Source organism: Scardinius erythrophthalmus (genome assembly GCF_964197995.2).
Source record: "Scardinius erythrophthalmus genome assembly, chromosome: 1".
Classification (NCBI taxonomy): domain Eukaryota; kingdom Metazoa; phylum Chordata; class Actinopteri; order Cypriniformes; family Leuciscidae; genus Scardinius; species Scardinius erythrophthalmus.
In genome coordinates, this window is record NC_138221.1 from 39023229 (window position 1) to 39036326 (window position 13098).

The 13098-nt window shown below is 38.9% G+C and overlaps 1 protein-coding gene across 5 annotated transcripts in view; it reads right to left on the reverse strand.

Annotated features, from left to right (window-relative positions):
- tnrc18 (trinucleotide repeat containing 18) overlaps nucleotides 1-13098 on the reverse strand; it is a 67733-nt gene that overhangs the window by 48938 nt on the left and 5697 nt on the right. For all 5 annotated transcript variants that reach the window (XM_081384909.1, XM_081384906.1, XM_081384908.1 and 2 more), the window contains exon 3: nucleotides 389-535. In XM_081384909.1, the coding sequence (XP_081241035.1) occupies nucleotides 389-535 (147 nt within the window). The remainder of the gene's footprint in view (nucleotides 1-388; nucleotides 536-13098) is intronic.

Consider the following 13098-nt stretch of genomic DNA (forward strand, 5'->3'; position numbering starts at 1 on the left):
GCCGACAGCCTTAACCGGCCACACACTCACTTTTCCCAAAAAAATACTGCACCTTTATCTGGTTAAGCACAGTCCACACCACATGCTCGTATTCCCAATACAAAGTCGATTTCCATTAACTTAAAAATATAAAGCCGGCTAGTCCCTGTGGGTTGTATCATAGAGGGTGTGTTTTTTCCATTAGCCCATCCACCCGTCCCTGCCTGTCACCCAGACCTCTGACTACAGCCTTTGTCTGAGTTCACTGATCTGCCAACAAACCTAATCGTTAAACCCAATACGCTCAAGATGCCGTGAGCAAATGCAGGTCCCGCTTCGCTTTAAGCAGTGACATGCTTTGACGTTTCTACCTTCCTTTTGCGGCACAAAAACATGCAGTGATTCTTACCTTCATGAGGGTGAGAGGCCCAGAGTTGGGCCATTTGCAGGCTGGCTTGGTTGGGAGCTCGGAAGGCCGGATCCGACGACCCATGAGCGCCTGAGGCGCTGACGTATCCGCTAAGGAATGGGCTCGAGGCACCTGGGAAGGCATCACCTGCAAAAGAGAGGATCAAACGTTTGCTTATGAAGTGACAGCATAAAATGAGGCCATTAAAAAAAAAAAAGTAAGCGCTGTCATTTGATATGATGACATTCCACTCAGGAGAATAGCCTTGGCAAAAGTGGAATGATTAGTCTGTGAAGCTCTGCGGTTTTCTTTTGAAATTCAGGAACCACAGTCACAAACCTGTTCCGACTGCTGGACGGCCTTTTAATTCCCTTCAAAAGAAGATTGTTTACCGAGAGGCAGAGAAAAACCACAAACACGAATTGCTTTTGCTTGTAAACAAATGTCACGAATAATTATTACTCATCCTAAATGTTATGTTAACTGTCATTACAATAGCCACCAGATGTGCAGCTTCAAAAGGGGGAATGTCTAAATAAGTGTGTTTTCTTTTTGCCAGCTTTGACATTGGAGCAGGAGACGACGCAGAGGCGCGTATGGTATTCGGTCCGCTGCCTTCCTGGAGCTTTTAAAGTCAAATAGATAAAAACAACAGCGATAGGACATGCGGTTTCCACACTGAGATCTGCAGAAATGTTTATAAATTCTGTTCAAGTCCATAACGACTCTGGACGGGTCACTAAAATTCCACGGAATTGTTCAAGTTTCCCCCTAGTGGGGATATTGCTTGAATTTAAAGGGACAGTTCACCCTAAAATGAAAACTATCATTATTTACTCATCCTCATGTCATTCCAAATCCATGAGGTTAACATTCAAAAGACAAAACAGATATTTTCAAAACAGTGAATAAAAGTATATATTAAATCTGTTCATCATATTAAGCAATTATATCTCTTTACAATACTTTTAAAAAATAAATAAACTCTCTAAAATTTTGGTTACCTGGACTGTCAACGGAGGTTAAAATTTAAATTTGTGTTTCGAAGATTGGTTTGCATGAGGGAGAGCAAATGACAATTTTAATTTTTGGGTGAACTATCCCTTTAAATCAACAAATTAAAACCCATATGCCAAACTATTCAAGCATGACGTATAAACGGATGGCAGTGGAAATTAATGAGCCCTTCCCCCAATTCAATTCAACCGCTCTCCGTTCCCACATGCCTTTCCTCAATCCAGCGTGGGAGGGGCACTTCACACTTATTACTCAAACCAGAGATGGACTCGGACACACTTTCACAGATACACATACACACAGCACTTCCTCCTGTGCCGCAGACACCTTGGCACAATGGGTCCATTTTTTGCATGTGTAAATACTGCATTAGCATGACAAGAGGAGGAGGAACAACAAGGCATCAACGGCAACATGAGCCTTTTGTAGAAGAGGTTAGCATGCGATTAACCTAGGAGGGAAGCAGTCTTGCTCTGCTGATGAACCGTTGGGCCATTGTATTGCACATCGCTAACAGCAGATGTGAACCCTTTGGACTGCATTTAAACATTAACCACAGGACAGATTAGACCTCTGGATGGGGTGCAAATGGAGGAGAGGAGATAGTAGAGGAGGAGGAGATCCATACTTGGGAGATGTGGAAGGATATATTGCAGTATGCAAGACAAACACTATAACCAATTGCATTTGCAACACCACATTGCTTTGAAAAGAAAGAAAGAAAACTGTTTTCTCAAAAAAGTTTTTCTAAATGCAGGATTGCACACCACTGAGCTTGTGATTCTGGGTCTATTGGCCGGGCCAGGGGTGCTCTTAAGCCTTTTCTTCAAACACACAGCAAGGGCACTGCTTTATTTATTCAAACAGAAGATCTGGACTGTGGCATGGGTCATGTGACAAGAGGTCATGTTTTTTTTTTTTTTACCCATTTGAGTCCAGTCCCATAATGCAAAGATTGAGAGAGGAGTCATTTAAGAGACACTTCTAATCCAAAGCAAAGAGCGGTACATTTTTACTACAGGGTCATACTCTCATAGAGAGTGCAATGGTTACTGGGTAACTCAGCAACTGTCCAGTTTACAGTTCACTCCTTATGTGGTTTGAATAAAGAACCTTTAGGGTCTACGCCAACACTCCTTTGAAGATTTTCAAAAGTATGAAGGGTACTTTTTCCATCAAAGATCATATATAAAATAATAAGCATTGATATTAAAGTTAGGGAAATCTGAAACCAAGTCATGATTTAGTCTGAATTGATTGTTTTAGAACGATTCATATTTATTTGCACAAATAAGCTGAATACTAATTGTAACTGGAGAGTTGGTTTGCACTACAGTCGAATATTAACAAAATACATCAGGCTATACAAATGTCTCAACGACTGAATTTCATACAAGAAATTCCAGGCACATTTATTATTGATCCAATAGAAAAAGGATAATATCAAGTCTGCAAACATATGCTTAGTAGACTATTAAATATGCATAACAGATTTGCATATAACGTGGGAAAACGTACTGACCAATAACATCATGCAGGGTCATAAAATGTTCTAACAATAAAAAAAATCCCAAAACATGCGTAAAAAAAGTAGTTTCTAAGTATATTCTCCAAATATGCATAATAAATAAAATCACAATGCATTTTTGCATGCCTATGTTCTATTAATGGCTATTTTGCACTAGACGTTGGAATGGGATTTGGCTCCATTCAGCTCAATAACATTAATGTCAGGTATTGATATGGGGCAGTCATGCTGGCATTCAGCTTTATCCCTAAGGTGTTCAGTTCAATGCTCTGTGCAGGTAAATCAAGCTATTCAATTCCCACCTCAACAAACCAACTGCATTGGCTGTGTTTTGTAAATGTGTGTACTGACATCAAAACAGAAAAGGGACTTGTCTGTACTCTTTCAAAAAGTACAAAAAGTCTAAAACATCTGAGCTGGGATTTCTAGTTCCCAGCATTCTTTGCCATGGCACTTGCAAGGGAGAGTAAAAATGATCAAATAAAGTGTTGTACGTTTTTTTGTGTGCAATATTAATGTTAAGTGGGATATTTAGTGGTGTTTAATGTTTTGCTATGCTAATTTAGAAGAGTTTCTGCAATGTTGGGTTTTTTTGTGGGGGTTACCATCATGGTGACGAATGGAGCATGAGCTTGGTTTGAGAAGTGGTATGTTGAGTGTTCTATATTGCTTTACTTCAGCAATTGCAATGATATGCTAATGCTAGTCAAAGCATTGTGTTGCCAATTAGCAAGTCAGCATTTACTGAATTAGCTAGTTGTGTTTCCTCTACTAAAAATATTTAAGTTGAGATAACATGATAATTTTAAGTTAAATGCATGAGTTAACTTACTCAAATATATCGAGTTAAGAGAAAAACTTTGACCCCAAATTAGGGTTTGCAGTGTAGTATTTTACCATTTTTCTGAAACTAATTAATTTTTCTGAAGAAAAATCGACACCTCACCCATCTAACCCTTGTATGCTGACATGACTGTCCTGTAACTATGCATGTCTGTCTGCTATTTGCTATTCCCTGTCCGTCCACCCTATCCAAGTCACATCCTAAAGCAGTTCAGTATGGTCCACTGGCAATGTTTGTCTATGGCTGTGTACTTTACTGCTGGGTGAGGCTGGATTGACTGAATCACAAGTTTGTCCAGACTTTTGATCATGCAAATTGAGTTTTGACTGAGCACAAGTATCCTTTAAGTTTATGTAGGGTGAATGCTCCACTCAAAAGGAATCACAGTTATGCCTGTGCCACAGCCTGTAACATAAGCAGCAGCAGCAGCTCCTGTCAAATAAATATAACTAAACCCTCAAAGCCAGCATCATTTCTGTGTAGTTTCCAGGCGCAGTGTGAAAACCTCAACAAAACAGCAACCATAAAACTGTTGCCCTGATCAGTGCCACAAGATCGTTTACCTAGAAGTACGTCCAAGAAGGTCTCAATGGGAATTTACAAAGTCATTTGTTTCACATTATCTCTGAAATATTCATATCCCATCTGTAAACATTTCCCAATGCCATATAATCCCTCTGAACCCAGAGTTTGCAGGGCACGTTAATTGTTTCCAATCATTCAGCTTTAAAGCGCTCAGTCGTCATTTAGGATGCATGAAGAAAAACACAAGGGGTTCAGTAGGTCAAAAAAAGTTCAGTTCCTTAACATGAGAGTTTAGAAGAGTTTAACTATTTCCCTCCTCCAAACGAAATGGCCACTGTGAGAAGACCAGCTGAATAGGACACAGGAATTTCCTAATAGCTCATGTTGCTCAACTTAACTGCAACCCAACAGGCCTTGCACTGAGCTTTCGCAATTCCCCAACCAACACCCCTTATAATTAAAGCCAGACTCTTAAAAACAATTCAGAAAGAACTGTTGTAAATTAGAGAAAAGAGAGACACTAATTAGAATAAGGCCTTAAACTGAGGCAAAGAAAACGGGGCCGTTAAAATACTCAGAGCCACTCTTAACTGGTCCTTCAAAGCACACCACCTGCTCTGAAAAACATAAAGAGCACTCTCACACGATAAAAGATGACATTATGATAGACACTGCAATGCTGTAGACAAAGCATGCTCAGTCAACCAATTCACACATCAAGGGGAACTGAAACTGAATTTAGTGTCATTTAAAGCAAAAACCATGACGGAATTACACAAGAATGCAAAACATTGTGAATATAGGCCTACACAATACACATTTTTTTGTATAATTTCTTACCTAAATAAAACATTTTCATAGTCATAAAATCTAAATTTAAGCCATTTATACGTGGTTTAACTCAATTCATTAAAATACGGAAGTTGGTCTCAATTTCCATGTCATGCCAACTTTAATGTACAGAAGCAACTTTATAAAAAAAAAAATGAACTAAGTAATTAAGTACAATAACATGCAATGATTAGTCCAACATAGCAACATTAGGGACTTTCGCACCAGGTAGTTATAGGAACTTAGTTATAGGAACTAGCCACTAAGGTGGTTCCCCTAGAGCCATTTTCCCGGTTGCATTCACACCGGCAGTAGGATCTCTGAAGTGACGTAAACCGCATTCGTTGTTGTGACTTATTTTGACGGCGCGGCTGACATTTTATTTTGACGGCGCTGAGAACGCCAAAGCCTGAGCACATAGTGCTCCCTTTCTCCGTCTTCATTAGTTTATGATCTGTTTACCAGTCCTGTCTAATACGTTATTAGACAGAACTGTTATTACTTGACAGAACTGTTATACAAAGAAAGTAAACAGTATTTGAAAAAGTATTAGCGTTTGCCATGTGTTTGATGCCCAATGTCGCTGCGAACACGGCAAAAAGCGGGTACTTCCACCATTTGTTTTAGGGACTATGAAAAGTTTCCTCAGGTGCGAAAATATTGAAACATCTTTTTGTTGACCAATAGCAGACACTAGTGGACCTGAAATTACTTTATTATACACCACACCCTAATGTCTTATAATATCATCTTCCACTCAAGCATGTGGCTTTTTAAAACATGGTCAGGGAATTTTTTTTTTTTTGATAGCCAAATATATAACAGAAGAACAAAAACCTTTGCACAAAATCAAAACAGCGATCTAACAAGCTCCTCACTAGTTTTGTTATGTAGAGAGAGAGAAAAAAAAAAAAGTTTACATGCCAGTTCCTTTTAACTAACCCTACTGGTAGCCAATAATTATGGTGGAAAACAGCTGTTCAACTTTTACAACTAGCCTGCTATTAAGAATAAAACACCATCCTTGTTGAGCAATGGAATGTTCACTTGGGAAAAGTATACATTTAAGATGTTTTGAAGAGTTATTTTTGGAAGCATTCCTATCCACTAATCCACAAGTTTGTTGTATTTTTATGGCCCAATGGAAACCGAGTAATTTGGGATTCTATCTCAGCTCAATGCATCACCTGCAAAGAAACAAAAACATGTCAAACTGTACCAGTTCTAACAAGTCAACCTGGATCTTATATAATACACTGAATTCCCGCATCTCACTTGCACTGCAGGGCTCAAACTGAAATTTTTGTTCAGATGTTTTGACAAGATAAGAGTGACAATATAATTGCTACCTATAGTGGTAAATCCAACATACCGAGGTAATCTTTGTCTAATAAACTAGCTTCTAAGCATCAAGTTTAGGCGTCACTGCCTATTCAACAACCGAGCCTACAACTGTGTTAAACAATGTGTCTGGGCAGCAATTCATCCTAGAAAATGGCAAGGATTATACATAGCCCTTTGTTGTATACAATAGTGAATGTTTAGTTTTGCATGCAGAGTTTGTCCTTTGGTTTGAGCAGAATAATATGTAGTCAAAGCTAAGCCTGTTGCGATAATTAAATAACCGTCTGATCGCGATTATTTGATCTAACCGCGATTGTTTCAGACAACCACGATTATTGCGCTCTTTTATAGGCCCACGGCACAAGGGGTAGTCATGGACCAAAAGAAATAGACAAGCACTAATCAAGTTTTACATGCCATCCGCGTTTTGTGCCGCTCTGTTTTGAAGCGTATTATCATGCTTCCTGCGTATCATATTCAGGGACGTGCAGAGAGATCCTCAGGGGCAGGGGCTTAAATGTAAAAAAGGGGCGCATATATATAAAAAATAGCCTACTGGCCAAAAGTTTGAACAACTATTTTTTATGTTTTTGAAAGAAGCCTTTTATGCTCATCGAGGCTGCATTTATTTGAACAGTAATATTGTGAAATATTACTACAATTTTAAATAATTGTTTTCTATTATAATATACTTATAACCTTTGATATTTTTTCAGGATTCTTAGTTAAAAAAAAGAACAGCATCTTATAATAGAAATATTTTGTACCAATATAGGCCTACACTACCGTTCAAAAGTTTGGGGTCAGTAATTTTTTTTTTCTTTTTTTTTTTTTTTAAAGAAATTAATACTTGTTTTCAGCAAGGATGTGCTAAATTGAAAAAAAAAGTGACAGTAAAGACTTATAAAATAATTTCTATTTTAATTATAAAGACATTCTATATTTAATTCAAAGACAAAAAACAAGTGACCTGAATACTACTTCCTATTAATGCTACTTTTGGTGCTGGTTTTGTGCAGTGCTTTGTAGTCAATTAACATCCATTGTTTCAATGATGCAGATTCAGATCACTTCATAAATGTAAATTCGTCTGTCCATGTCATTTTCAAACGATTTATGAATAACGGGAAAATAACCGCTCCACTTCACATTGTCCAATGAAATTTGAACTTGTTGTGCCAGATGACGATTGGTCAGTGTATTATACATGACAAACAGGCTTCAATGAATTATGTAATATTTTAAAATATGTGATGTGTTGAATTTTAATTGAATCGACACACTACCTTTTATTATTGAAAAAAGCAATTTTATTGCCGTCGAGCCATACAAGTTACTCACTGAAAGAACCATATTTGGGTCGAGAGCATCGGTTCCCGAGCAGACTGTATAATACCTATACGTTTACACCAGCGCATTTACATTTTAAAACGCATAACCGACCCTCGAAAACAGAGACTGACCTCTTCAGTTAAGTCTGAAACCAGACAGTCACACGCAAGTGACGCAACGCGTTATGGCAACGACACCTCAGACTGACAGAAACGTAAAAATAAACGTGAATTTAGGCTACTTTACTTTTGTATACATGGTCATGTTAATTATAATCAAATGCATTTTGTTTTATTGACCACAATATTATCATTGATATTTGTTGAGAAGGGCACTTTTGATTAATTTTGAAAAAGGGCAGGGGCTCGAGCACCCAAAGCCCCCCAATAAAATTGTTAAGTGTATGAATACATGAATTAATTTTAGAAGAGTACTAATAGTAATTTGTTTTTCTTAAAGGGGTCATCGGATGGAAAATTCACTTTTATATGATGTTTTAATATAAATATATTTTTGCAGTGTGACAACCACCATACAATGAAAAAAAATTGTATGTAAAAAAAATCCATTCACTTTTTTAATCCTCAAAAAAAGTCTAAACACTCAGGCCATTTGGATTTTCTGAGCAATATGATGTCATAATGCTCATGCTCCGCCCACGAACACTGACCCGTATTAGCATATTTCTGCCCTCGGCCATTCAACACCCCCTCCCCCCCTTTACTATTTAAGCAGGCTTGAAATACAAATACTCCAAGTAAATAATCTAAAAAATAAATAAAAAATGTACTATTGCTGTCAGAGGATTTGCCTTCGAGCTCCACCCAACGCCTGATTGGTTACCAGGAGAGGGGGAAACATGAGCCAGCAATAGAAAGGTCAAACACATTTATGACCACCAGCATTCAATCCTTCCTTTCAAGACAGAAAGCTGTTAAAGTTACAAAAGTAGCATTTGTTCACAGCGTGTCTTTTTAAGGTACTGTCAGCGAACTGAGCCGTGACATTGTGGCCAATGAACGGTGTACGCATGCGATGAAATTCTTTGAAATTACTTGCCCACAATAAAACATGAAAAAAACCAGCATGAAACACACACACAGAGGCAGCTCTGTAGTATACGACAGCTTTCTCATCATATCTACTTCAAACAGCTGTGCGATGTGACGCACTGCCCTTCTAACATTAATATCTGCACTGAAGAAAAGCTGCTCATCACCTTTTCATTACACAAGAACAACATTGTACATCTTCAGTGACATGGAAAATAAGGCTTTGTATCCAAATTCAAGATCCCACCATTTCAGACATTACACAGGGAGCTGTGATTTCACCTGACCCTTTCATCTTTCCTCAGACAAATTAGCACACGATGGCACATGCCTGAGGAGAAAAACCCTGAGCAAACAAAGGGTTTATTTTTATTCATCATTATTATTATTATTAATCATAGTTAATAAAAATAAATAGAAAAGGCAAAATAGCACATTTCTTCATAAGATGATCACATTTAAAAAACAAATGAATTCAATAAAAAAAAAATGATTTAAACAAATAAAAACGACCATTTACAGTAAGTAACAGGAAAACATTCTAGAAGTTCTAATCCAATTTAGATGGAATTTTCTTTTTTCCTTCTAAGACTTCACAGCTGATCAGAAGCCATGCAACTGATAAATAATACTAATAAATGGATTGCTTTATCAAGATTAGGCTACTCAATGTAAAAGTAGTTACATAACCCAAAACAAGAACAAAGTACCAAATAATTAATGTAAATGAAACTAAAATGAATACAACAGTATGCATTTGGTAAATTTTTGCCATAGCTGGGCAAGCTAAAATAGTACAAGCGTCTTCAGCACTTATTTCCAGGCACTGTAACTGGAGTCAGTGATATGAGAGAAGGGCTGTAGTGCTGGCTTTCATTTCACATCCTTTGTTAGCTTTTCAGAGGCACGGCCTAATCCGAGGTCAGGTCACTGCTACCCTGTATTGCCCTTCCCCCGACACAAACTACCCCATCCTCATGCAGACCGGTCTCGACACCACCCTCACTGCCCTTTGGCCCATCCTTCAGACACGTGTGCACATGCAGCCTCAGCAACTTCAAATGAGAACACTAATTATTACTGCTAGTGACTCAATGTACTGTAAAATGTCATTATCAGCCTATAAAATCATTTTTAGATACCAATTTACAAAAGAACTTCCAGCAAAGCATTCATTGGGGCAAAGGTTTGAAAATCAAACCTTCACAAAAAATTAAGAAATATAAAAGTATAATATAACCCTAACAATAATAATAATTAATGTGAATCCCAATTATCAATGTGAAGAGTGAGCAAACCTAAATATGGCATAGCCTAAATCAGCAAGCTATTTCTGCTTTGTCTTTTCTGCTTTGCAAAGAAATCCAAATTAAACAACAGACATGGTGTGCTTTATCTAGGCCATGAGGTTCTGCAACATAAAAACTTGATCTAGGGTGCTCACATTGGCAGTTTTGTTCGAAACGCAGCACAGTTTGCATAAAAAAATTGGAAATGCGAAAGCGGTCAAACGGACCCGGGAGCGCGTCGGAGTACCGAACCCGACACTACCTCTAGGAGTTCGGATACATCAGAACCGTGGTGCAATTCGGGTGAATGTGAGAGCAACTCGGACATGGGAAGTAAAATAACATGCACATGCGTTTTAGACGATGCCGGCTTCATTAGTTCAACAAAACACATGTAGGGAAAGACAACGGTGATAATTTCCCTGGGATACGAGTGTGAATGAGCGTGCAGTGTAATCGCGCATGAGTGCAATCTGAGAGGCAAATGAATGGCTCGCAATCTGCAGTCTCCTCAAAACAGTCAGTTACAAGCAGCAGAAAGCCACCTTCTTGCAACACACATACACTACTAGATGCAAGTGTCATTCACTCTGCTGCGTATAACAGCAACCAAAAAAAACACACAACAACTTTATATTGACCCACGTCCTGTAATCATGTTTGTGATGACGTAAGATGAATGCAAATGCCCCGGGGTTCGATAGAATCAAGAGAGTGTGAAACCAGACCAACGCTGTAGGGTGTGCCTGGAACAAACGCACTCGGGTTTGGACCCTGGCAAACATGCCCCACCCCCCCACCCAGTGTGAAAGCCCTCATAATCACCCTTCCAATCACGTCAAATCACATTTTAATAACATTTTTCCCCACTGCCACTTCTTGCAGATTTTAAATCAAGGATGCTCCATTTCCCACTCTTGCTGTACAATAGGATCATTCTAAAGGAAATTCTGCATTTTTTTCGGCATTATGAAGAAAGACTAAAGATCAAACACTCAGGGAGAAGAGCTTCAAATAATGAGAAAAAAAAAAGAAAGAAGGAAAATTCAGAATCATCCGGACACTTAAAACAGAAAAATAAAGCGTCAAACACCCTCCAGTGAGACTCTCGGCACTCCTCATAAAGCACGTTCATGTGAGCATGTCTAACAGCCGGGGCATTTTATTTCAAATGTGCGCAGCGCATAACCCATGCAGGATGAGCAAATGGGGTCTACGCGGCAGGACACTAAACACTTTATGTTTAATTCAGAGGAAAGTCAAGGCTGCAGGACGTTTACACACATCCTCCCCCCCTTGCTCTCTTTCCATCAGTCCCTTCTCTCCTTCCACACCACTCAGGACAAGAGGGGGTTGGACTCCTGCATTTTACCATTCACTCTTTCAGCCGAGCTCCTCGCCTGTCACAGCAGATCACAATGAAGGACAGGTCTCATACTGTCTACTATGGCCCGCTACCGGCCCACGCTGCAGGCGGACCACAGAGTAAGTTCCACTGCAGTGATAGAACCAGACAGCAGCACCGAGGACGGTCACACATTAATTCGGCTCTCGCCGCATCCCATTGCTAAATAAACAGCAACAAATCACTGGTTTAGCTCCTTCCCCCTCTCAGCACTTTATAGGAAGGTTCCTGTAACCTTGAAACCTCAGCATACAGAGCAGGAAAGGATAACACCTGGATGGCAAAGGCCATTTTTACAAGTGGTTTTCCCCCCTAAAAGCAGCCTCAGGGTATAAATAAGGGTTTGTTCCCTTACTGATTACGGCAGCGCAGCCATTTCTGGTGAAGTCATCAAGACGACGGTATAATGTATAGCTTATTAAACAGAAAAGGCTGAAATAACAAATGTAACACAACAGGAACGTTCATGCTCAGCTCTGGATACCCGCAAGCTAGTGGAACGACAGGAAAGTGCGAAGATAGTTCTTCAAAAATAGAACATTTTACAGTTGCCATTTGGGGTTTTTGCAAAGAGAGGGTGCTTAAAAGGAATCAATAAAATCAACCCCAAAATCTAGAGGGGAGTGAACCATGTGGAGGCAGTCATTCCTATCTTGAGGCCAAACACCAGGGTCCTCTATTAAAAACAGCCCATAAACCACCAGTAGGGCTGCAACTCCAGGATCCTCTGATGCGGCATATGAAAATCGATCAATCATACATTCCAAAAGGCGGCGCACTTCAAAGGCATATCAAGCAAAGATTTGCATTTTCCCATGATGCTTCAGTAATTCAACTTGCATGGGAACCCTGTTAAACGAGTGCTTTGTGGAGTAGAAAGGCAAGTTTCATGCAATACATTTCATGTTCAGCAGAATCAGCACGTCGAACAAACATTAACATCCCCCTATTAGTAAGACTATTACAAATGCTAAAGCTAGCATTACTAATATAAGACAAGGAAGTAAAAAAAAATTAATGGATGATCGTTTAATCTGAATAATAGACAACTACTGACTCCAAGACAATGAGAAAGGAAAAACCATCAAGCAGAAAATGCAAGTCAAAACGAACTTAGTGAATCATTCTCTGAAGTTTAGAAAGCCAGATAATCTTCAGGTAGATTAACATCCTTTAACAATCTCCGAACATGTCAGTCATTGCCCAGAAATTGAGTATTACACAATTTAAGCTTTCTCTCCTTCATCCGCCTTCCAGAAAAAACATGTTAATGCTACTGTCCCTAAACTACAGTTATCATGAAGGTGAGTAAATTCACCAAGTTCCAATGTGCCCATGCAAATCACTTTCAACTGCATTAATTACACTGTTTACCAATTACACGTCATATTGTATCATATATAAAATAAAGGGGGACTCATATAGTGCTATGCATAATGCTTTGCTACATTCCTCGTTCAGTGTGATGTTCCTTGTTAAATGTGAAGACCAGCAGATGGGCAGGTTTCATACCAATAAAATGCTCCAGGATTCATGTTTCTCA